Source organism: Syngnathus scovelli, chromosome 7 (assembly GCF_024217435.2).
Source record: "Syngnathus scovelli strain Florida chromosome 7, RoL_Ssco_1.2, whole genome shotgun sequence".
Classification (NCBI taxonomy): Eukaryota; Metazoa; Chordata; class Actinopteri; order Syngnathiformes; family Syngnathidae; genus Syngnathus; species Syngnathus scovelli.
The window spans coordinates 5,161,921-5,188,045 of record NC_090853.1 but is presented as its reverse complement, the minus strand read 5'-3'; the positions used below and the strand labels follow the sequence as shown (position 1 = coordinate 5,188,045).

At 39.0% G+C, this 26,125-nt stretch overlaps 3 protein-coding genes across 7 annotated transcripts in view; 1 reads left to right on the top strand and 2 right to left on the bottom strand.

Moving 5' to 3' along the window:
- Nucleotides 1-19,794, top strand: part of drd2a (dopamine receptor D2a) — a 74,644-nt gene extending 54,850 nt beyond the window's left edge. The window contains exons 12-14 of the mRNA XM_049726957.2: nt 17,036-17,102; nt 17,456-19,510; nt 19,623-19,794. The gene's annotated coding sequence lies outside the window, so the exon portion shown is untranslated. The remainder of the gene's footprint in view (nt 1-17,035; nt 17,103-17,455; nt 19,511-19,622) is intronic.
- ttc12 (tetratricopeptide repeat domain 12) lies at nt 4,993-17,461 on the bottom strand. 4 transcript variants are annotated; one of them, XM_049726951.1, is made up of 21 exons: nt 17,298-17,461; nt 16,975-17,129; nt 16,843-16,864; nt 16,627-16,704; nt 16,391-16,512; nt 15,656-15,715; nt 14,821-14,892; nt 14,202-14,262; nt 13,559-13,747; nt 12,419-12,488; nt 11,450-11,538; nt 10,949-11,117; nt 10,507-10,602; nt 9,105-9,168; nt 8,904-9,038; nt 8,432-8,524; nt 8,268-8,336; nt 6,855-6,956; nt 6,294-6,393; nt 5,911-6,139; nt 4,993-5,076 (listed from the first exon to the last, which is right to left on the bottom strand). In XM_049726951.1, exons 1-21 carry the CDS (start codon nt 17,362-17,364, stop codon nt 5,007-5,009), a joined length of 2,112 nt encoding a protein of 703 aa, XP_049582908.1. In that variant the 5' UTR covers nt 17,365-17,461; the 3' UTR covers nt 4,993-5,006. The 4 variants fall into 4 exon arrangements, with proteins under 4 accessions (XP_049582908.1, XP_049582905.1, XP_049582906.1 ...); XM_049726948.1 differs by having other exon boundaries at nt 8,904-9,168; XM_049726949.1 differs by having other exon boundaries at nt 8,432-8,521; nt 8,904-9,168.
- On the bottom strand, nt 19,771-26,125 carry si:dkey-103g5.4 (uncharacterized). 2 transcript variants are annotated; one of them, XM_049726956.2, is made up of 12 exons: nt 25,915-26,124; nt 25,617-25,758; nt 25,377-25,531; nt 25,182-25,307; nt 24,904-25,120; nt 24,509-24,550; nt 24,365-24,439; nt 23,623-23,777; nt 23,441-23,527; nt 21,495-21,641; nt 20,572-20,742; nt 19,771-20,488 (listed from the first exon to the last, which is right to left on the bottom strand). In XM_049726956.2, exons 1-12 carry the CDS (start codon nt 25,945-25,947, stop codon nt 20,357-20,359), a joined length of 1,482 nt encoding a protein of 493 aa, XP_049582913.1. In that variant the 5' UTR covers nt 25,948-26,124; the 3' UTR covers nt 19,771-20,356. The 2 variants fall into 2 exon arrangements, with proteins under 2 accessions (XP_049582913.1, XP_049582911.1); XM_049726954.2 differs by having other exon boundaries at nt 24,365-24,550; nt 25,915-26,125.

Sequence of the window (26,125 nt, the reverse complement as noted above, 5' to 3'; positions counted from 1 at the left end):
CCCGTATTTGCTCACACTGTTATCAAACAGCGTGACTTACTATCACACGGCTCGGATAAGCTCTCAATTTCTTTGCCTGCAACATTTTACAATTACCAGGTCAACTAAAGCATCCTATTCAGTTTATAAAGAGACAACCCCGTTCTATACCATTGTATATGAGTCCATATAATTCTGTGCTGTTTTTAAAAAGTTTTATAGTGCTATTCGTCATTACTGAGCTTCACAAAGCCACATGCGAAAATGATTGGAAACCAATTGCTGCGTGATATTTCTGCACTATCAGGAGATAGCAGATTGTATCGGACCATCAGCACTTTTTTTTTTGCTTAGTGTTTTACTACAACTTTGAAGCCCATATCTGACCTTCAGTGTGCATAATAACATGGCAGATGTATAAAAGCTGCCTCCCCCCCGAGTTTTTCTGAGCCAAGTACATCACACCTCAAAACACTCGGGCGGTCGATGAGGTGTCCGTGATTCATTCTGTATCCACTCTGCGAATAGCTTTTATCTCTTTTTTGGAAATTGAACCAGTCATTTTTTTAATAACGTCCTCCCTCTTTTGACTTTTTCGAATAGCAAATTAGGCATACCTGACTGGCTAGTAATACTCCCGTCTCATCATCTGACCACATAAGCTGCCATTTATACGATATCCCGACATCACTCCCCTGACTGGCTTCGACAGCATCTTTGCTGGACTCCCTTTTTTTTTTCCTTCCACGGCGTCGCTGCGTGTTACTAAATTTAAATCACTTTCATCGGCTCACTTTGAGTACATCCACTACTGTCCTCCCGTCTCACAGCTTCCCTCAGGCAGGCCCTGAGATCACAGTGCACACACACTACATGGTAATTAATCATTTGCGGGAGACGGATGGCGAGGTTGGCACCACTTGATGGGGCAGCAGGCGGCGGCATGATCCCCGCCGGTTAACATGAGACACCAACACTATAAAGTCTTACAATAAAGAAGTGAAGGAAAACGCTGACCATATCCTGAAGGTAATGTCAAGTGCCAAAACGACACGAAGGCACGGAAGATGCAGACTGGCTTGCGATCAATATCGTAAATTGAATTGAGTTGAAAGGTTAAGAGAGAAGAAATCATGTTAGATAAAGGTCAACATCCCTTTTAGTATCCCCGCTTATGGTGTGTTCAGTTATCAAATAGGGCACGCCATCAAATCAATTTTTTTTATTTATATTTTTATTTCAAGGATTTTTTAATTGATTTTGAGGGTTCTTTCTAAATTTGATTTGATCTATTAGTACGATAGTTTTATTTTATTACAGTCATTCTATTATATTTTCAAAATTCCTGTTCTGTTTATTTCTACTTGATTTTTTCCACCTCTTTTTTATTATTATTATTATTATTATTATTATTTATGATTGAAAATAGCCTCTATCAAACATGTTTTCTGGATAAACAAATTAACTAAGACAACCGGCCAACAGAAGATGACTATTATGAATTATTCATCCACATAATCGTATAATATGTTGTACAATACAAAAAACGGTTCTGATTTCCTGTCAGCTTCTAACAGAATATTTTAATAATTAAAATTACCATATTAATTTGTATTCCACTTGAAATATGTCCGTAGGTTAAACGAGTTCAAGTATGCAATCTCCTTCGCGGTCGCTTCTAATTGTGAAACAACAAACCGAGTAAGACACTGTTACGTTGCCGTTGCTTAAATAGACTTCAGAGGAGCTACGGCTTTTCATGTTTGTGATTATTTGCGGCTCTAAAAGCTATTATTAAAGCAATAGAAACTTCGATCCCATCCGCTGATAATGATGATGTAGTAATTCTCTTGAGCCTGGCTCCGTCGACACGTGCTCCAGATTGCACCCCGGGCTCATGAACTGTTATTTCTCCTTTATCCACAACCGAAGCTGACCCGGTGACATTTTTGTGCTTCCGATATCTCCGCTTTGGCTACGCTTCGAGATAATTGTGTTTTTGTTTGGGTTTTCCATTTTTTACGGTCAGCGCTGGGTGCTCGGTAGAATTGCCCGTGTAGTTGTTCATCTTCAAGTTCAGGTAAAGTGACCTCTGCTTCCTGACTTGTGAGCGCCAAAGGTCTCTGAATTCCTTTTTGTTGTTTTCTCTACAAGAGTTTACTTTGTGACACGGGGAACACCAAGTTTGTACGTTTTGCAGCAGTTCTAAATCAATAGTCAATCTGGCTAGCTTCATTAATTTTTTAAAATGAAATTCATTGTATGGTGTTTACATCAGCATTTATTTGTAATATTAAAGCTGATCTTTTCATTGAATCACAGTTCCAATGTCTGCCTGATTGCAAAAGAGCGCTCTACAGCCGAGGTCACTTGAGCTTGCACGCTGTCGCTCCCGCTTTGATTTGTTGTATCAGTAACAAGATCACAGCATGGACACTCACACATTACATATTCATAGTCAAAGTTTGTCCTAAATATTTCAATTTAATTTACACAGTTTGACTTGTCAGTTATGTCTAACAAGAACCCAGCATGGCCACTCACAAATGACATATTTTGCTATACAGGATATACAAAGAGATGGCTTTCGAGCATATACCAGTGGTGGAGCTAAAAGGGGGAGGCCCAGGGGCACTGCCCCCCTGAAATATGTTTGGACCCCCTCGTGTCAGACCACTGGGGTATTCTTCGATTCCCCAAGGAAAAAATTCCAGCTTGTTCTAATTTCAGTTTGTGACCATCAACAAGAGCAAGCAGCAGATTAAAGTGTTGGTAACAAATGAACATTACTTCCCCGAAGTCATGGACTGACAAACCTCCGGGGCAGTCTGACCTTCTGAGTCACAGTATCGTACATCTGTGAAAAGATTCTTCGAAATTAAATAAACAACTTGAACATCGCTTGCGGTCAGTGGTTTTTAGGCATTAGATTTAAATAAACGATGTGAGCACTTGCTCTTAGTCAAGGTTGGCCTGTAAAGATTTCCCTGTGTGGTTCCACCATGAATACAATTACACGGCGAGAAGTATTTACTTTTGCTTTTTAGCACTCAGTGCCAGCATTTGATTGCCGCTGGAAAAAAGTGCCAAATTATGACAAAACAAAAACGCACTGAGTCGCACTAATGTGGGGAAATTGCTAGCTTCAAGCTAACTTGCCAAAGAGTTTAAGGGATTGTTATTGGAATTTGTTCGATTTGTTTTGTAAATCAAGGCATAATTGCACTGACACAAAGAGCCAGCCCTGTGGGGAACTTTTCAGGAGATTTGTCTGTCTTCATTTGTTTGGGATTAGATGTATTTGAGTACTGGTATGAATGAGCCTTTTATCAGTTTTGCAGTGTTTTACGCAGATTGCTCTTTGGTGTGTTAAACGGCATTAGGAAAGAATAGCATTGCTTTGGTAAAATTGATAGAATTACCGTATTTTCCAGACTATAAATTGCGTTCTTTTTTCATAGTTTGGGCCAGGGGTGCGATTTATACTCAGGAGCGACTTATAGTCCAGAAAATACGGTAGTAGTGCAGGTCACTTTGTCACCTGGTTTGCTTTTTGTATCTTTGCTGTTGTTGTTGTACCTTCAAGTTTTCATGGCAAGTTAGTTATCAAAATTGTGCAAGAATTCCCTTTCCTATTCTCGACACGGTATTCTTTTTTGTTTCAAGTGGCTATGATATCTCACTTGAACCACGCATTCGCCAAAGTCTCCTACGCAGTAATCTTTTAGTGACTTATCTCCCTCCCCCTCACAATATATCTTCTCGTTCTTGAAGGGACGAGTGACGTAAACCCAATAATGAGGTTGGGGATTGTTCCAAACGCAAAAGGAACTGACCTCTTCTCATCTATCAGCTGGATCAAAGTGAACTTGGTCAAGATGTTTCCTTGCTTTAAATCCTCGGCTCTGTCACAGTGGAAGATGGATTACATGCGGTTTAATTGGTTCTCATTGCCGCTCTAGTTTAATAAGCCTCCTTTTTATCAAAGATTGTTTGTCATCATTACCAACCGCAGCTTCCTAACCTTAGTCTGCAGTTATATAAAGATAATGGTTCTGAGAGTTTCATTAGGATGAGAGTGTGCGTGAACAAATTAAACTTTAAATTCTGAGGTGGCACTCGTCACTGATTTAAAAGCAGAAGGTCGTTTTATTGAGCTATATGGAAATTGCGAGTTGAAGTTTTATGGAAATAAATAGTTGAGATAAATGGTGTCTCCTGCTTTAAGTTTTGCCAAATAATCTTCTCATTCTACATTCAACATTTTCATCAACTTGTCACAATGGTGTTGTTAAGAGGAGGGTAAAAAGGTTCATGTTTGTCCCCAGAACAGTTTTCCAAACATATATGGAGTGTGCAAACATTAGTCGTTCCCATTCTGACCTTCCCTCTGTGGGTTTGTTCAATATTTAAATAGTTCCTCCTTCATCTGACCCGAAATAAAATGTTTAAACTTTTTTTTTTTTTTTTTTTTTTTTTTTTTTTTTTTTTTTTTTTTTTACTTGTCCTCACTTCACACTTAACATTTTTAAAATCCTTTGCCACCATCTACATCATTCAAACAAAGCCACACAAAAGTAGCAAAGGAATGAACTATTTATAATGTCGACTGGGTATAAAAAGATACAAATAAACATCCTCAGAATATTTAAGATACAAACAAACTTTTTTTTTTAATAAATATATTTATAGCGCCTTGAAACTATAGCGGCTGTGGATTAGTGGAGCTTGGCGACCACATCACTCAGTCATGTAGCTAGGATGCTGAAATATTTGGGACAAACATTTCTCTGGATTCATGTTTCATATCCGGCATAATTAATAACATTACGGTCAGTGTGATTTTTTTTTGGAATGTATTAATCATGTTAATATGGCAAAGATGACTGAACCGGTTCCATCGTTGCGGCATCTTGCTGCTAATTAGTCTGCATTCCATGTTGGCGTGAAAAACAAGGTCAGTCAAGAACAGTGTTCCAAGTTGTAAAAAAAATAATAATAAGAATAAAATGATTACTCTGACATATTTATTTAATAAGCTTCATACAGGAGTGCAGGATCTCAAAGCCGTGTAGCTCTCGAAGTTTGTCCACGTGTCTAAAAAATAGAAATTCAAATGGTGACATAGGGTGTGCTTTTATGAATAAAAGTTTGATCTTGAAGGGGAAAAAATAAAATAAAAAGTCGCTCTAAAGGTGTCCCTGATAGGAAATTACTTATTATGTTTGACTTTGATTTTACGCAACATCGACTTTAATCAGGAAGGAAAATAATTGTAGATGAGGAGAGTTATCGACAAGTTCTACAGTGGTGAGGACGAGTAAATATAACAAGCGGCCATGTTTCGTAAATTGGTTTCGGAACTTGTTTTTATTCTCTGATGCTTTGTTCTTTCTTTGGCACCCTGCTAAGTGACAGACAGGCACAAACGTTTAAATAACAGAATGATGGATCACGTCTTGCTCTAAAAGTATATCGAAAGACTCACATTGGTACATTTCCAATTTTATCCAAATGTGTTTGACCTTTGTGCATTCATTTTTTTTTTGCTATTCTAAATGGGCCAGATGGATAGAAAAAAAAATCTGGGTCACTTGAGCTATATAATATAAATGCAGCCGCATGCCGTTAATGTATGTAAGTATGTCACCTCCATTCAGTTCAGGGTTTTTTAAAATGATCAATTTTTCTTTAGTCTTCAGTGGAATGTGGAAAAGTAAAAAAGGCAAAGAGCTTTTGGTTTGTTGACTTCATAAAGGATATTAGTAAATATGAGTGCTGGAGAGGAACTAAATGCCTAATTTGGGTTTTGAGTGGAAGAATTTGGGGAAACTATTAGCTGCTTGCTATCTGGCCATTTAATTCAACTTCAGACCTCATTCTAGCATATAATTACCACCATGTGTTTTGCAAAGTGAGTTGAGGTCGCACCTGGGCTCGGATTGACACAACTTCCCTAGAGCAACGGCTGCATTCTGCTGCACAGCTGTCCTCTTAGCGTCTCCGGCGGCATGGCGAAGCAGCTCAAGCACGATATCGGTGCCCAGCAGGTTGTTGGCGATACCCTTCAATTCCAGGCAATGAGCCAAACACAGGGCAGCGTTTCCCGACACCATCTCATCACAGCTGGAGCTCAGCAAACGGCGGAGAACAGACAGCTCTGCGGCCAACGATAAACCCATTCGGAAGAGAATATGAGCGACCGGTCATCCGTGTAATGGCATGAACGTCGATGTTTATTTTGCATAATCGATAAATCCGATAATGTCCTCGTGATGGGGAATAGTAAATAGATTTTGTCAATCATTTCTTACTTTTGTCAGACTTTACCAGCTCCTCCCGGGCAATTTGGCTGGTGGCCGTACACGCTGTCAGAATCTTTACAGCGTACTTAGTGGCGGCCAAGTCGGCTTGCTGGCGGACGGTCAAAACACAACAAAATAAACAACATGTTATTGGACAAATACTTAGACACATTTTTGAAACGAATAAAAGTATCCTAAGGGTTCAAGAACACCAAAACAGAAAATAGTTTCACTGATTTGACCAAGGCAGTGCACAAATAAATTTAAAAAACTTTAATAAATTAAAAATATTCAAACATATTTTTTTGTTTTTAAACATTTAAAAATTTCAAAATAAAAAAATTTAACATTTTAAAAATTAATACATATCACTGGTTAAAATAGGCACCATCTTGTGGTTTAGCTACCAAAAATATGTTCAGCCCTAAACATTTAAAGCAGAAGTAGAAAAAAAAATTAAATATTCAGTATACAGTACTATAAATTGAATGTCTGTATTTAAATACACCATGTTCCATATCAGGCATTAATACCCCCAAACCGATTCTGTTTGTGTGTAAATTTGGGCACCTTGAGTTGCCGGTGCACCGTCTTCACCACATCTCGCTGAACAACATGATTAACAGCCTTGGAGGACTGAGAGAGGACGTTGCTCAACACGCCCATGGCTCTCTGGAGGACAAAAAAAGAACCTTAAGCAAACAATAGCCACTCACACAAAAGGTAGCCGAAATATAAAGCAAAGGTGATGGACTTTCAGGCTGTGGAGTGTTTTTGTGTTTGGGAGAACTTTTCCGAAGAGAGAGCATTCAGAGAAAATGACCTCTTGCAGGAGTCATCATGGAGATAGGTTGCAAATGGACAAAGGATACCAGGTGCTAGCTTTAGTATATGTAATCAATAAGTATTAGTATTAGAAGCGAGGAGCATAAAGGCATTGCGCAGGTGGTGAGAATTCAGTCTTCTAGTGGCCATAAAATGATAAAGGCCGAGACAATGAAAAGAGAAAATCAAGTATTTAAGAAAGGCCTGAGGGTCTTGTCTGATTTGAGAGGCAGTTTATAGATTAGGGACCAACCACTGCTTCGGAGTCCATGATTGCTTTTCTGTCATGCAGTTTGAACACCAGACTTATTTTTCTAGTTCTAAAGCAGCCTTTTCTCAAATGTTCAAATTTGCTAACCAATCTTGCTCACAACGAAAATCAAAACAGAAAAGATTTCAGGACACATCTGATGGATAGATCCATCAATTTAAGTGTCATTATATCAAAATGTTACAAAACGAAAAAAAATCTTGAAAACTGCTGATAAATGTTCATTGTATGTTCCCATACGAGGTGGAAAAGTGGAAAAACTATTCCTGAAGTCGAAATTAACCTAAAAGTCAATTATCTGGCACCTAGGAGGTACACGCATATTTTTAGTGGGCGGACAGTGCCCCAAGGCCCCCCTCTAGCTCCGCCAATGCCTTGAGAGGGATTCTAATGCGTTAAAAATGCAGTGAGGAAAGATAGCAGGAGAAAAGCGGACAATGTCAAAAAAAATGATGTTGACGAGAGGCAGCGAGACGAAAATGGGCCCGCCGGGCAGTTGGTGCGCAGTAAAAATGAGTGACGAGACAGATGGGTGGAAGCGTGGGACACAACAGCCCCGATTTTAGGCAGAGAGGAACTGCTGAAACGGCCATTAACGCACACGACAGCACCTGGAGCTGAAGCTTTTAATCAAATACAGCGACGTATATACAGCAACCCCTGAACATTGAGAAATTCCACTTCTCCATTACGACTTTGTTGAGCTTACAAGCCAGGAAATGACCCACAAATGTCAGGAGGTGTTGCTTTGAAAAATCAAACTTTTCAGGCAGTTTTAGTATGACTAAAAGTAAATGAAAACCTAAAAGGAGTTAGGTCCTTCTGGTGCTTTTTATTGCTATATTTTAGCGTTTTAGCATGTGCTATAAAAAGCATCAGCCACTCACAGTAACAACACCTTCGTCATCATCCCTCAGCAGGTCCAGGCAGCAGCCGCATAGTGAAACTGCGTTTTCCTACAAAGAAACCTCTCACCTCTTAATGCAAGAAACAGAACATCACACCTGGCAAATATATTATGTTGGAGGATGGCATATGAGAATAACCTTACCTTGATGACAGAGGAGGTCACGGTTGAAAGGTTGATGATCAACCCAAGGAGAGGGTAAAGGATTTCCTTGTAACTGCTTGCAAGGCATTGCTTCTGCAAAAACTTTCAACGGTCATAAGGCCAGCAAAACCATGAAAAATATTGCGGTTAATTATTTATATTATGTATATATATTATATATTTAATAATTATTTATTATTCAATAATAAAGTTAATTAACTGATTAATTGATTATTATTTTCAGTTATTATTTATTTTCTATTTATTTATTAGATTTTTTTTTTTTTACCCTGTCAAATATCAGAATCAACAACAGCCTCAAAAACTCCATATTGATTATAAACTCTTCCATGTCCACTACAGTGGACGCAATTTTTCACACAGTTTTCAAAATTGTGTGATATAACCCAGGGGATATAATCAAAGCATTTTTTAAATTTATTTACATGATTATATTTGAAAAATTACTCACAATGGAAAGCAGAAAGGCCTTCCAGCACTCTGCATCATGAGCAAGAGCATAACGGATGACTTCATCTTGACTCATACTGCCAACAGCTGATAAAAGCGAAGGGACGACGTGACGATTGTCCTCGCTGATGTTGCTCTGGAAAGTGAAAACATACATAAAACATGCAAAGAAGTAAATACTGCTTTTTTTTAATTGTCTCACCATTATGGCTGCAAACTGCTCAGAGACCGAAATTGTAAGCACATTCCTTAGCTGGAGGCAAAACCTGCAAAACAGTAATACAAAAGACAGATATTTGCATTTTACCGCAAATTATGGGTAAAATTAATAATAAATACATGATGAAGTTCAACATGCATGCGAGCTGATCACATGGAGAGTTCATTTACAATGAGCAAAAGTAACCTTTCAACACGACAAATTGCTGCATTAAATGACCATCTTGTACTTCCTAATCTACAAGAAATGTCAAACCAATTAGGAAACATTTTTCCAATTCTGTACTGAGTGATCACCTCGGAAGACTGGACTCCGCAAAGCCGAGTTGATGAAGAAAACTTTAAATCCAGTTCAATCCATTTTCTACGGTGCATTTGCTCATTAGGACTGTGAGTGAGCTTGGATTTTTTTTTGCCGCTAATCACCGAGCACTATGTATTCATACTGTATTGAATATAATATGTCAGTATATTCTCTGGACACTTGATTAGGAATGCCTGAATTATCTAAATGGGAATTTATAGTTCTTACATAATGCACCACCTCTAAAAAGACTTGGGCAGTGATTCCTTTACTTGCCGCTAGAGGGAGCCTCGTAGCAGAGTTTACAATGTTCACATATGTAAACACTCAAGCTGTATTAAAAAAAACAACAATAAGCTCATGATAATTGTGTTTGCGGTGATGCATCACACTAAGATGTAGTGATATATTATTTTTACTTTTTTTTAAATCTCACAAAAACATTAGAGCGTTGGTGATATATATTATTTTTACCTTTTTTTAAATCTCACAAAAATATTAGAAACAGCTGACGAACACGTTATATTGACTTAATACCGAGTCTGTCAATTTTAACTGAAAATGATAACTTCTGAGGGAATTTTTTTCCCCCTAATTTGTTTTCTAATCCCATCGGTTGTTATAGCCGCCGTACAGTACCGACAAAATGCATGATTTTGACCCCGCCGAACTCGGTGCCACATAACTCTCCGAGGAAGAGACGGCGGAAATTGATCACCCCATTTCAGCGGCTGCCGCATCGACTTATTTCCTGCTGTGTTCAAGAGCCCCAGTTGTCCTTTCATGTCTGTTTTCATGAGGCTTCGGAAAGGGGAACAGCTTGAAAACAGCGTTTTACCTTGAAGAGACATTAACACTCGGGCTGCGCGTTGATTTATTAAAGATGCTACCTTTTCCATTTCTCTGAGAACCTTTCTGTGATGGAGCCACATTCTGAAGTGCGTTTAATATAGATATGATACATGGCGGTATAATAGGCTGGCCTCTGGGTCACAGTCACATAGCTAGCAAGGTTTGTTTCCACATTTGGAAATCCGAATCATTTGCGAGGAGAATCGAATTTGTAGCGCTGCGCTTGTACTTTTTTTCTCCGGCCAACTCCTGCAAAATGACGAGCGCTCTGTTCTCCCGTCGCCGGCCCGGCTTCGAGACGCACGCCATGAGGCTCCTCGTTAACCTTTCGAGTCAGATTAAGAAAGGGAAGATAGGAAAAGGGGGGACACAAAAAGGGAGAAATGATGAAGAGTTTTGGCGAATGGTACGTTATTAACTTGAAATTGCACTCGGTTGGAAACGACGTGAACATTTTGAGAGCGGTTCCGCCGAATCCTCGGCGACAACGCTAATAAGCCCAATTTTAAGAGCGTAATCCAAAATGATGTCATTAAGATTTTAATAAGGCTATCACGAAACTGCTTCATAAATGGAAATTGTTCTGGAATTCGATTTGGTTTTTTATGACACATTATGAAGGAAACAAAGTGCAACACGTGAATGTGATACAGAAACATAACAAAACATACTTGGTGACATCCAAGTTGTCCAAGAGAAGATGTCTGCCGTGTGCAGTTTGCACAAACAAACATAACAATTCCAGGCACTCTTTCTGTATTGCGTCATGTTCAGATGAGATCAAGTCCACAATGGAGTCTTTGGACACTGGACTCGTCATCAGAATTTTCTGATTTTCCTCTGTAAACCACACAAAGAAATGTTTACGGTTATATCGGGACATGGAAGGTCAGGAACAAAAGTTTAAGGACGCAATCAGGAACAAAAAATGGAGACTAATATCAAAATAGTTTCTTGTTGTGGTAAATGATGTTTTTGTGTTCAATCATTCACAAGAAGATTGCTGTTTTATACAAAAGCTGCAAAAAAAAGGGGGAGACAAAAATAGAGAGCTGTGCCGTAAATGATACAACACGGATTACGTCACCATTAGGATGTTTCTCCTGTTTACCTTGAAAGGACAGAAAAGAAAGAACATTGGCTTGTTCAGGCTCATTTCATTATCTCCATACCGTTTTCTCTGCATGTGATCGTCCAAACATTGAGAATGCAAGCACACAAGTCTTGGCTGCATGGGTCATTTGCTTCCTGCGACAGGCAACTGTGGAGAAATGGACAAACTTTAGTTTCCTTCAAACTGATTAGCAGTGACTTTTTAAATTGCTTTTTTTGGTGTAGGGGGGGGGGGGGGGGGGAGTAATGAGGTACATGCAGCCATGTGAAAAAATAAAAATAAAAAAGATAATATAATAATAATAAAATAATAAAACAATTTAAAATAAAATAATAAGAAAAATCATAAAATAATTAAATACTTTAAAAAATTCTAATAAAAAAGATAATAAAATAATGATAAAACAATAAAACTATTTAAAAATAAAATAACAGAAATACAAAAACCATAAAATAATTAAATAATTAAAAAACAATCAAAAATAATAATAAAATAAATAAATACCTAAGCTCTGTTTCTCCGTCCAATAATTTGGGAGTTGCAAAGTGGAAAACTAAGCAGCAAAGTTATATTTGGAGCAGCAAAAACTTTGATCCACTTCTCAATTTGGATCTCATCAAATACACACGTGAACCTAAATGAAGTGTCTGCAAAGCGTGGCTGTACAGTTTTCAACACCTCTGCCGGCAGAAGCGAAATGAGCTATTTTTACCAATCTCCAGCTGTATTCAACCGACAATGAGTCTTCCCACTTTAATCATGGCGGCGCTAACAACTGACGAGTTAATTATAACTCTACTGACGTGACATGAGGGAGTCAGGAGTGGCAATTTCTGAGAGGAAAAGTAAAACACAACCAAAAACTCCTTTCACTTATTTCAATCTTTTGATTATAATCATGTCCTCGTACAACATGAGCGGACTCGGTCGGGTCAGGGAGGGATTTCCGTGAATGTGCCTATCTGCTGTTCCTTTTGTCAATGCTCCGTTGAGAGCTGACAGCCAAGTCTCCCTCCGGTCTCTTTACCTCCTCGTCGTGTCATTGCTGTCGATGATATTGAAGCCATTGTGCAGCCTGAAAAGCGTCTGGCCGCTGCCTGTTAGGACAAAAGCAGAGAATGACATCAGATGTCAGTGGACCATATTTTAGGACAGTCGAAGCTGTAGACAACGTTAAGGTTCATTTTCCTTGTTAACATCGTAGCTAGGACGTAAGAAGAAAAAAAGATTTGGGAGCGACGGCAAGCTTCCTCGCTAACAATGAGCCGCAAAAAGTCAAACCAAGAAGTGAGCCGTTATTTTTTATTTTAAAGCCGTAATGTCAACCCTGCTGAGATACTTTCAGCGGCAAGTTATGTAAGAATTGCCCTTTTCTACTGAATGGCACCGTGAGACAGGTATTACATCACTCAGCAGTCATCAAAATGAAGAAAAGAATATATTAGATGAGAAATGGCGGCCCGTGCGAAGGGAAACAAGTAGTGATGTGTAAAAAACGATTATTACATGAAATGAATTGGAGATCCGTCATTTTTTGTAGGATTCGTATTTATACTGTGGGACGCTTGCCAAAGTGTGTCATAATTAACATTAAGAAGAAAAAGAAGGCAGTGAGCATGATGGATTATATGCAAACTACAATAGCTGCCTTTGGGCAATGCCTCAGAATGAGTTAGTGTAAGCGGGTCACCGTTGGGTCACAACAAGGGAGCTGGTTGAATACCAAATAAGCATTAATTCAACACAGTTATGCAGAAAATTTGTGTTGAATTCATTGAATTTTACATTTTATTCTAAAATATATCGACCAAAAAATAAGGAATTATCAGCTAGAAATAAAAAAATGCAATAGTTTTGAGATTGAATATCCCGTTTGAATAAATTCTTACTATTATAGGTCTGGTGATAAATTATTGTAAGCAAATAAGTAACTGTAGAAAGGAGAAGAACATAAAGACTTTGAACTTCTTATTATTTAAATCGAAAAGTCCTTTGCTTCAGTTGATTCACTCCAGGCATTTACTTGATTTATTTCCTTTTGTAACTTATTAACCTCGCTGCGATCAGTGATTCAGTGGTGCAGGTTATTAAGAAACATTAGAATGAGGACAAATTGATTCAGAGGAGACAGCGACTTTAAAAAAAAAAAAAAAAAAAGGACACTCACAGTTGGTCACTGCTTGGGAGAGAATCTCCAATATTCCGCAGTAGTAGAGCAGCATCTGCCCAGGCTCTGACAGCTTCTCCACAAGCTGAGGGATTAGTTTAGCCTTTTCCACTCCCTTGTCAAAATCTTGCCTGGCGTTGAATTCTTCACTCTCTTTCTTCTTTTCCAGCTCCATCTTAATCAGGTATTCTGTGATACACGAATCATGTCTCAAAGCCCTGATGTGGATATTACACTCGGGATTTCCCAGCTCAGAATCTGAATCATCCATAGCGGCTAAATATTTACTTTTGCTCTTAAAAATTCTGAAAATACTCGGGAATCGATCGCAACTGGACTGTTATGTTTCTGATGAGATGAGGAATGTCTTCAAAGACAACCACAACAGTCCAGTTGCAATCATGTCAGGACCCTGAGAATGAAATAATCGGGACGAATGAGAACATAACTACTAAATTCAAAATGCAAATGTCATTCAAATCATTTATTTGATTAAAAATGTCAAAAAAAAAAATTTAAAAAAAAATTACCTTCTTTTTTTTTGTGTATTCTAACTAATTCACTGCCAGCACAGTTAAAATGGATATTTGACATCTTTAGCCATCAATGGCATTGAAGGAGTTAAATATGAGCTTAACTTTACCTTCAGCCATCTTTTCCATCTGTGGTTCGAGTTGAGCTATCTTTTCAAAGCATGCTCTGGACTGCAGAAAAAAAGGAGAAATATAGTCTCATGCAGTATGTATTGACACTCAATTATGATCTCATTATCTACCATTGTGTCAAAGATTGTCATGAAAGGCGTTGCCCAGAAAAAGTGACGAGTCAAAAGTCGATAACATGTTTTTGTCTTGTTTAATGAGACGTTCAAGTCGCACTATCCTGCATTATTCATTTTCCACCTTTCCCGTCCATGAATATTTAAAAAAAATAAGGCTTCCAGATCCAACCTCAACTGTTTGAACACCTCTGTAATTTCTGTTCCTCCATAAAATATGTTACAGAAATATAGATCAGTGCTTCTGCCTTAACTGGTTTTATCATGGGAGTTGAAAGAAAGAAAAAAAAAATGTGGGTCGACAAGTAAGCTCGGCAGCTTACTCGAATGCGTGCTGAGACTTGAAATTCTGTCAAGTTGTTCCTAGCATCAGCGCTAAAACAAGTCCATCATTATTAGATGAGATGATGAGCGTACTGCACAAAAGCCACGCATCAAATAAAAAAGAGTATCTTCAGAGATAATGAGCGCTAATCATACTTACCTCGCTATACTTCTTCAATCCAACATACGCTTTGCCCATGTGGAGGTAAGCCTTTGTGCAGTTCTCATTACACTGATTTAAAAAAAAAAAAGAGTAAAGCATTTGTAAGGACACAACTTGAGAAGCCATCGTGAGATGAGATCTTGCCTATTTCAGTGGTGTCTTGAGATACAAGTGTATTTTGTTGTAAAGACTCTTATCTCAAATTATATTTCAAAATCAACAAAACTTGTCATGTGTCATAAGGAAAATGTCAACCAATAATATTGTACTTTATATTTTTTTTAAAATACAGTAATAATAACGTAATTAAATAGAAAATAAAAAAGCTAAACAGCGCAACTTCAGAAAAATGATGAGTCATGATTGGTTGCTGGCACCTGTGATGTCATTTTCAGTCAACAACAAATGGCAAAATGGCTGCCCACTGAGCTGGATAAAAAGAGCTAGATTTTGCCTGTTTAATTTATATTCCGTAACCAAAACATTAATTAGAGCATTGTGTTTTGACTAGCTGGGCTGCACAGAACATATTTAAAAAAAAAAAAAATTGGGTTGATGTCCTCTTTAAAGATGAATCTACCCAGAGGGGAGCAAGCTGTGAAACCCAGGTTGCCACATTTTCATTAACATCCACTTCATAAACGGCACATCCTTCCAAAATTACCCCAGCTGTTTGCGGTAAAATTGGCTTAAATTGTGGCTTGATTGCAAACTTATATTCCACAAAAGGGTTTGTCTGACTGCTTTCCCATCAATACATGTGACCAGAGGGTGACACGCTATGACAAATGAGGCTGCGAATAACTGAAGCAAACATCCGGCAGTGTCTTACCTTCAGAGCCCATTCGCAGTCGTTGATGGCCTCCTCATACCTCTCTAGATTGATGTAAGCCTATGGAGGTACAAACAGGGGTCAAAAAAATACATTCGGCATCGCAATATGCAGACGAGATTATTGACGACTGAGAAATTTGGTACACTTGCTCAATTTTGGGCAATATCAAACGATCTCATTATTCGCACCGTGCCTCAATTACTCGCTAAGGACATATTAAATTCGATTATATTCATGATGATGAAATATTTATTTTGTTGTGAGTAAAAAGAAGGGAAATCTTTATTTTTTATTTTACAATAAACACCTCTAATGGACACCTGTTACTTTTTGCAAGCAGCCACGCTATGGAAAACGGGTTAGTAGGGCTCATATTTTATCTGAATAAAGTGTTAATCAATTGACACCCATAGAGGTAATTATTTTATTTTTTAGAGGATGTTGCCATGTTGTGAGGTTGCTGCATATTTCTAATACATCTATATTATTTACTTTATATTGTATTATCGTCAACAGAAATATTAACATGGAATTCCATTCTGAGTAATATTTGAAATATAAAGGACCGAGTACAGATCTTTGCGGAACCTCATATTTTAAGTAGTACTGAAATACATGCTGTTTTTGTTTGTTACAAGCAATGCTGCAAAAGTAATTATTTTGTCGTATTAGTCAAGATCATTTCCACAGTCAAACACTGAAAGAGTAAAAGCATTTAGAAAAAGTATTGACTTGCGCTCTGTTGGTATACAACTGCTGCATGTCACGTAGTTCCTCCAAGCCTTTACTGTAATATTTCACAGCGGTCTCATAATCTCTTTGAGCATAGGCTTGATTTCCTTTGTCCTTAAACGCTGGGCAGACAAAAAGGATAAAACGTTAAACAGGAAATACAGTTGGCCCTGCAAGATGCTACAGCAACCCATCCACCTCACTACAACATATTGAAGTGGCAGGTAACAACACACCAGTGGCCTTTTTCTCTCGAGCGAGCCTCCTCTTCCTCCTGTCTTCCGCATCTCTCTCCATAAACCTCATGAAATTCTCTGGCCATAAAAAGAAAAACACTTCTATTGGCATTTACGTCTCTGATGTAGAACTCCCTGCTGACACAAACAGTAACAATAAAAAGAAATATAAAGAATCTGTTGCCTTTCATTATATTTCTTTTCATTGGGCCTTACCCGCACTTTCAGTTTGGGCATCCTGCAAAACATGAAGAGAAATTGTTGACAATAGATTTTTAAAGGAGGAAAAAATGTTTACGCGTGTGCATTGGTCCATGTGCAATTGACGAACAATGACAACATCTTTACCACGGGAGCTTTCGGTGTTGGGTTTGTATTGATTGTGGTCTTGTTGACTTTTGTCCTGCAGGATCCATTCAGGGATGCAATTTGGCAATCTGCCTTTTTGATAGCTTTCTGCTGGACTTCAATGTCTGGTGAGTTTAGATCCTTCACAAGCTTACCTGGCAAAACAAAGTGTAATAAAAATCTGATTAAAAACATTAAAACACTACAGCCATGAGCAATGTTATATAAAACGAAATAGCATAAAAGATTAAAACTGTACACTAGCTTCAGGACAAACTAACAAGTTAACTAAAAAAATATAAGCTAAAACAAATGAACGTTACTTATTTCGTCGACATTCTTCAAGAAACGATCCAAGTCTTCAATTGAATCGATGTTGTTTAACTCCATTTTTTTTTTTCTTTCCCCCAGTGTAGTGTACAGACAGTTAAGGAACTTTTTCACATTAATAAACCTAATCTATCAATTTGTATTCTTACAGGGTGCTAAATTGCCACATAAAATATGTAGTGAGACACCAGCAGGTTCGTGTACCAGACCGCGTTGTCTGTATGTCAACACGGGGTTACCATGACGACGAGATGCCTTCAAAGATCATTGTAAATTTCACTATCAAATCTGAAAAAAAGATGACACCGTTGGCCCAAAATTGAAGTCCAAAAATCAATTGAGTAGTCTTAAAACGAACACGCTATTGAGTTAATATTTTTTTATATGTAAAGTATAAAAAAATAATAAAAATTAAATTGTCATCCATTGTACAACACTGCCCTCGAGTGTTTTTTTTTATGTCACTGAACAGTACTGTTGCACAATTTATGCCAAACAATAATAATAATAATAATAATAATAATAATAATAATAATTAATAATTGTTGGAGCCAATTTAGTTTCCTTGGGTTAAATTCTTATTTTTGTTTAAGATTTGCTGGCCTTGGGCCATGGACTTTTATTTGACAAAGCCGAAGGTCACCTGGTCAGGTAAAGATGGGTGCTCCCACTTGGTAATCAGTCTCAGCCAGTCTCAGTTAGACAAAGAAAGAAGATAGTAGTGATATACCGCTCAAAGGCCGCTTCAAACTACTTCAAGCCTGTTCCAAGCTTGTATTTTTTTGGAACTTGAAAACTTTGAACTTAGAAAACAAACTTTAGTTTACTTCTTGGAACCCTTTATGTTGAAACCTTAGTTGGATTACAAAAAATTTGGATTTGCGCCTGTGTGCTACCTGCTTGCCTGCCTGCCATTCCCCCTTCCCTTGCCTTTTAACTTTTGACCCAGTTCAGAGCAACTTCTCTAATACCATAACGTTCCAGTATAATGGGAACTAAAGCGTTCTCCTTCAACACTGGAGTATAAGAATAGGAACTAAAGCTTCCTCCTTCAACACTGGACATGCTGAAGCTACTACATTGTCATGAATTGTGGCATTAAACATACCGTATATGCCGGACTATAAGGCGCACCTAAAAACCTAAAATTTTCTCAAAAGCCAACAGTGCGCCTTATAGTCCGGTGCGCCTGATATATGGACCAAATTCCTAAATTTAAACTGGCCCGAAGCATTGTGTCATGAAATCAATCATAAGTGGCCCACTGAAGACTATGAATCATGAATCAAAAAGACCATGGATCATTATTTTCTGATTATAAAGTAATTTGCTGCACCTGAAGTTGAAATAAAAAAGATAAAATGGAGAATGATTTGGATTAAAAATCTGACATGATGCACACATAGTCCGGTGCGCCTTATATAAGGAAAAAGTTTTAAAATGGGCCATTCAATGAAGGTGCGCCTTATAGTCCGGTGCGCCTTATAGTCCTGAAAATACGGTAATGGCCGTACACCTCGCTGCTCTGCCATCTCGACATGCTTTTAAAGTTTCTGTAAATAGCAAAGGTGATATTTTTCCACAAGCACGACTTGAGAGGTCAAGTGCTACTCAAGAAGCACAAGCATGTTAAGTAACCTGAAGATTCGTATAATCTGCCTGAAAAGGGAAAAGAAGTTTGGGAGTAGCAAAAGAAAGTTTCAGAGATGACTCTTTCTTTTCTATGGTCACTGCAATGGACGTCATCAGGGTACATCTCCGAGGACAAAAGCTCGTGTCATTGATGAAATGCCCGCTTTGCTCTTTATCTGCCTTTCCACAATCAATCCACTTGAGACTCAGTCTTTTCTCCGGGGTTATCTCCAAAGAAAGATGCACCCCTCCCCTCAAATTTCCCACTGCAATACAAGACGAGTTAGGCTTCATTTACTTTCAGAAAAATGTCTCTTCAATTCAGTGTGCGTGTGCGTGTATGTAAAAATGTAAATGAGCAGCATGAGTGTAAAACACTTGCAAGTCAGGGGACTCCACCCATATATAAGGCAACAACGGTCACCCCACCCAACCACTTGATCTTTGCATGCAAGGCAGTATGGAGAGAGGACAGACCCGTTCTGCAGTGCCCTCCTATTTTGCGTGGTCCATCTGCAGCACTTTATGTTGCTGTCTGCCAATTGGCATTGCAGCAATTTACTTCTCCTCCAAGGTAGGCCTTATTTTGCTCTCATCTCTTCCTGCATACCCAAAATAATATATTGCTCAAGTTGTTTCAAATGCGAATCCAAATAACCCTCAATGGAGGTCTTGTTTTATTTAAGGTAAATGGAGCCAATGCTACGGGGAACTCGGTAGCAGCTGCCGATGCGTCAAGGACCGCCAAGATGCTCAATATAGCGGCGCTGGTGTGCGGATTAATTTTTAGCGGCATATTAATCGCTGTATATGTGCTTGGACTAAATGCGCCCCCAAAATAAACAAATCAAATCAAAATGTATGTATGAGTTCAAGTTTGTCCACATTTGAATAACAACAAATAGAATCAGTCAAAACTATGAAATGTGATTCTCAAGTTTTATAAACAATGAAAAATCTTATTACCAAAGATTATAACTGAATATTTACTGAATGTTTTCATACAAACAGGTCACATAAGAAATATGATGTCACAATATTTCAAAAGAGCAGGAATAAATGTGATTTTTAGTTATGCTTTAGTTGTCTTTTGTTTCATGGGAAATTGCAGAAAAATAAAACATACTTTTGCAGAAAAAATAAATAAATAAATAACCTAAAGACACTTTATCAATAAATAAATTAAAAGAAATCACCAACATCACTTTACACACAAATGACCAACTAGCCGTTTCTACCCAGTGTCATGAGAAATAGTTTTTGTACTGCTTTGCAAAAGTATTAGCCCCCTTGAACTTCTTGACTTTTTTGTCACAGTTAGGCTTCAAACGCCCCACATCCTTCCTGAGCAACTTGTGCGCTTATTGAAATCTCCAACGAGGTGGTGACCTCACAAGTTCCATCATATTTTTTCTTCCCATCACTTTTCTTTGATGATCGATTGAGAGAAATCACATGACAGCGTGCTTCCTCGTCTCAAAGGACGCTTTGGGCCTTCCTCTTTTGACACCAAAGACGTTTCTCCGTGTTTCCTTCCAAATTCCTCGACGGCCTATTCCCCAAAGACAAGTTTGTTACTCTTCGCTTGGATCACATGACGCAAACACCGTGCAACTTCATCGTCTCTGTACTCACACTGCTTGGCTGTTCTAGAGAAGCAGACTGTTCCCCACAGCTGTGAGGAATGACAGACGTTGAACGTCCCTGAGGAGGTTCGCTATCACAAAATGACCAATGGGCTTCGTGTGCGGGGACATCTAAGCCCACTTTGGCCTGAAATAGTTGCCCGAGAGATGCCTGGAGTACCTACAGTGGCATGACAATAACTTGGCTCAGTAAAAGAACAGCGTGAGCATATCTGGAAGTGCTGATATAACTTGATCAATTATTGGGTGTTGTCTTGGTTTCATGATGTCAAAATGTGAACAGCATGAGGGAGAGGCAAGGTTGAATACCAATTCAAACATCTACAGTGAATTACGCAGTTCAGTGTTTTACACATAGTCTGGTTTCGATTGGTTTTATTTTATTTAGCTTTTATTTATGTTAGTTGGAATCGAGAAAGACTCTTTTTCATTTTATTTGACTTGAAAAGAAGTAGACTATTTATGTGAAGTGAATCCATCAAAAGATTCCCCTTTTTTTTAATTAAAATAATTACAGAAAGTCAAAAAAATTGTCTATTTTATTTTATATTTTATTACTTTTATAATTTGCAGTTAAAAATAATTATAATATAATAAATAATTACGGAAAGTCAAAAACATTGTCTATTTTATTTTATATATTTTATTTTATTTTTATATTTTGCTGTTAAAAATACACTTCCAATGAAGTGGCAAAACAGGGTGACTGCTGAATGTAACTATTAAACTAACTTGACTTAGTTACTTTTAAAATAAAGTAGTCGGTAAAGGAACTATTTTAATTTTTGAATCAAGTAATCCATATAGGAAGTAAATAACTGTGGCAGCTGCAACAAAAGTCCAAAGACACACTCAAAAGTGACCAGGAATTGAAAAGCTGAATTCATTTTCAGGATGTTTGCTTGTTTGTACCTTCCAGAAAAGTCTCTTGAAGGCAGGGGTGGAATCGTTACTCATGTCTTCAATTGCCACATGGGACAAACAGTGCAGCAACAGCAGGTAAAAGTCCCCAACTGAATGAAGTCTCTGGCGGCGGACAAAGAGCGTCTCATCTGCTTCCTGTCAAGATGGTGACATGAAGTGTACGGTGAGAACCTTCATCTTATCAATGAATGGCCACTTTAGTTTCAGCCCTCAAATGGCAACACTAAGAGTGGGGGAAAAAATATTTAAAGGTCAAACACAGATTTTTCACAAAAGTTGCCATTGTGAAAAAGCTTTTTTGAGTTGATGGATTTTCACAATAATAAACCATAACCACTTTGAAATGATGGAAGATTATTTCTTTTCAAATTTTTTGTTTTTTGCTTAGCAAACCAATTTGCCCGATTGACAAACTAACATTTTCTGTGACGGGTTTCAGTCTTGCTGTTGGCTTTCTTTTCTACCCTCAGTTAAACCAATAGAGAACACTTTACGCATACCGGAACGTTGTCAACAGGATGATGAGTAGAGTTTGTGGTGAGCTTTCCAGGTCAAACCCACAACGGTAAAAGTGCGGTTTGTGAACCAAGTCGACAACAAGAAGATTTGTGGTGAACGATTCGTGTGAAAAGATGTTTCCTTTCACCTATGCAGCAGAATTTTGACTTGATGTGCAATTAAATTTAAAAAATCACATATTTCAGATTTTTTTTTCAACAGCGGACCAGCTCTACACCCTCAGAAGGATCCTTGAGGGTGCATGGGAGTTCGCCCAACCAGTCCACATGTGTTTTGTGGACTTGGAGAAGGCGTTCGACCGTGTCCCTCGGGAGGTTCTGTGGAGGGTGCTTCGGGAGTACGGGGTGCCGAGCCAACTGATAAGGGCGGTTCGGTCCCTGTATCACCGATGCCAGAGTTTGGTCCGCATTTCTGACAGTAAGTCTGATTCGTTCCCAGTGAGGGTTGGACTCCGCCAAGGCTGCCCTTTGTCACCGATTCTGTTCATAATTTTTATGGACAGAATTTCTAGGCGCAGCCGAGGCGCTGACAGGGTCCGGTTTGGGGACCTCAGCATCACGTCTCTGCTTTTTGCAGACGACGTGGTGCTGTTGGGTTCTTCAGGCCGTGATCTCCAGCTCTCACTGGAGCGGTTCGCAGCCGAGTGTGAAACGGTAAAGCTCTCAATTTACCGGTCGATTTACGCTCCTACCCTCACCTATGGTCACGAGCTATGGGTCGTGACCGAAAGAACGAGATCCCGGATACAAGCGGCCGAAATGAGTTTTCTCGGCAGGATGTCCGGGCTCTCCCTTAGAGATAGGGTGAGAAGCTCGGTCATCCGGGAGAGACTCGGAGTAGAGTCGCTACTCCTCCACGTTGAGAGGAGCCAGATGAGGTGGCTCGGGCATTTCATCAGGATGCCTTCTGGACGCCTCCCTGGGGAGGTGTTCCGGGCATGTCCCACCGGTAGGAGACCCCGGGGACGACCCAGGACGCGTTAGAGAGACTATGTCTCTCACCTGGTCTGGGAACGCCTTGGGATCCCCCGGGATGAGCTGGATGAAGTGGCTGGGGAGAGGGAAGTCTGGGAGTCCCTCCTGAAGCTGCTGCCCCCGCGACCCGACCCCGGATAAGCGGAAGAAGATGGATGGATGGATGGACATATTTCAGATTCAACATACCGTATTTTCCGCACTATAAGGCGCACTGGATTATAAGGCGCACCTTCAATGAATGGCCCATTTTAAAACTTTGTCCATATATAAGATATATATGTTTGGCCCGCGGCCGGACTTTGGACACGCCTGCTGTAGTGGCTCAATATTGGTCCATATATAAGGTGCACCTGATTTTAAGGCGCACTGTCAGCTTTTGAGAAAATTTGAGGTTTTTAGGCGCGCCTTGTAGTGCGGAAAATACGGTAAACACATTACCCGATAAAAGAAGGAATTCCTGAAGGTGTTGTTATGGTAGTTGTTACTAGGAAGCCTCGCAGCTATTTGGAGAGAAACAGTTGGAGTCTGTAGAGAGAAATTAAAAAACATCATACGGACTCCTCATAAATACGTAAATACAGGCACAATGTATTGTGAAATAATAATCATGAGAAACAAACAAGTTTTTGTGCGTGCAAGGTGTGCATGAGGAACAGTCCATGTTGGTACACGAGGAATTCTTTGGGGTTGAGGCTGGATGGCTCCAACGGGATTAACTCTCCTTCACATTCCCACTGACATTCCAGTTCATCCAAAAATCTCTCGCCGCTTTTGTCTGAGCAAAACAGAGATCGATTATACGCAGAGAAATGTGTAGTCATTAGGGGAGACTGATATGACAAGGCCTCGATTGAGTCTCATGTGGGCTTATGAAATAAGGAAACACTATATTCGTTAAAAGAAAATGCTTCTGGTATATTTTAGTTTTAGAGAACAACCTATGACAAAACACATAAAACTGCGAATATGATTGTATAGAGCACCCCCATGGTTCTCAAGCAATGGACTATTCCATCTTCTTACGGCAAATGTGGAGACTTGATTCGGGATGAGGGTAGTAAAAGAAATGTTGGTGTGTTGTGAGTATAAAGTGATGTTATCCTAGTGGAGTCAAGAAGAGATGGGAAGAGTAATTTTTTTTTTTTTATCAAAGCTAGCAAATGTTTCAACCTTTTTTTATGGTGACGCAAAATGTGAGTAACACTGCTGTAAGTGTCAGTACAGGGATTGAAGCGAGAGATCAGTAAGAGCAAAATTCTCAAGGATTTCATCACAATTGATTTTTTTTTTCCTCAAATTAACACAATATATTAAAAAACAAAAAAAAGCAACAATGAAATATGATGCAACTTCTCCTCCCACCTTTTAACCCTTGCTCCACTCCTTTCAAAAGCTGAAATAGAGGTGAAATTTGCAGCAACTTTGTCCACGCCTCCTCTGAGAATGAAAGCAAAAGCCTAATAATGCGGCACAAATCCAGCATTTTAAGTATTAAAACTGGATTACCTGGAATTGTTGGGACAGTGATGTGACTTGGTGGAACACATGCTGTCAAGAAATGTCATTTTTTATTGTTTTGGAGCTTTTGCCTGCCTCCCGTGACTATGGTGGAAAAGCAAAACGAATTGCTGGCCAACGTGTCAGTTGCTCTTTGATTAAACTAGAAAGCAGCTGGGACATTGTATTCTATCTTTAGTATGCCATTTAATCTATGCCCCCCCCCCCCCCCCACTCCACCCATTTTAACCAACCAGTGTGTACATCTGCGATACTTAGCAACAAATACATTAGGATTGATTACGGAATGTGGTAATCAAAATCAGCGTTAAAAATTAGTCTACTCCCAGTGACTCACAAAGTCGTTATGCATTAGGTCATATTTTTTCCAAATTGTTTATTACCTCCATCTGGCTGCTGGTTAGTGCCAAAATCGTTTTGCCGACTGAGGTTAGGGTTAGAGTTGACTTGCTGTTTATCAACCGCAAATTGCTGGTTCATTCTGTCCAGCAGAGGTAAAATCTTCCTTTGGAGCAAACTCATGACGTTCCCGGTCGGTCTGGGTCGACACAAGCGAATCAGACCGTATTCTTTGTACCAGAATTTTCCACGCAGGACTTCCTGAACAAAGACATTTTTATAAAATGGAAGCTTTGCTTGAAGTATTTTCATGTGTGCCAACCTGAGCCGTGTCAGCACGCAGCTTGGAAAGATGGCGAACAAATTGCAGCTTAATGAGAGCAACATCTAAATCGGACAATCTGGAAGAACATTGCTCCCACATTTCTCCCAGCGTCGGCTCTCTGTCCTGCGGTTACAAATTGAACACACAGGGAATTAGAAATTATTTTTCCGCTCCAAAAATAAATGTTCCGACCGTAAGGCGGACACTTGCTGTCCATTCTTCTCCTCTTTGTGTGTTCCATTTGTCCTGATCTTGTTGCAGCTGCTCCATGCGTAAGTCCATCATGTCAAGGCCTGACATCAACTCAGTGTACCAAACACAATGCTGATCCCACTCCTCTTCATCCACTAAGCGAACAGAAACAAAATTGGAGGTAAATATTTGTCAATTAAAGGTTTCTTTTTTTTTTGTTTTTCTATCATAGCAGCTTACCCAGGCTGAGGATATTCAAAACATGTGGAGGAAGGATCAGAGACAAGGTGGCACGTTGGGCTACTCTTCTTTGGGCTTCAGCCTGGGCTAAGTCGTGCATTTCCACAGTTGCTTCCCTTAGCGGCCTGCCTGACCACAGGACCTGCAAGGCAAGGTAAGGTGAAATAAATAATTAATTAATTAACTGAGATTAATTTAAATAAATAAATAAAAATTATTGCATTTAAAAAATAATAATAATAATTAAAAAAATATATAAATTAATTTAAATGAATAAATAAATTATAATAAGTCACACCTCATTAACCTCATGATGGCTGCCAACGTCCATCAGTCTCAGAAAACACCGGAACACAGCTGAGTCCACATCAGCAAGGATGTCCTCCTCCCGTCGCCTCTGCTGCTGCCAATAAGTGTTCCGCGCACACGCTTCTCTCTCCAGAGCCTCCACCTGGCCTCAAAATCAACAACGATTACCAGAAAGGCCCGATTTCATGCAAGTCAAGAAA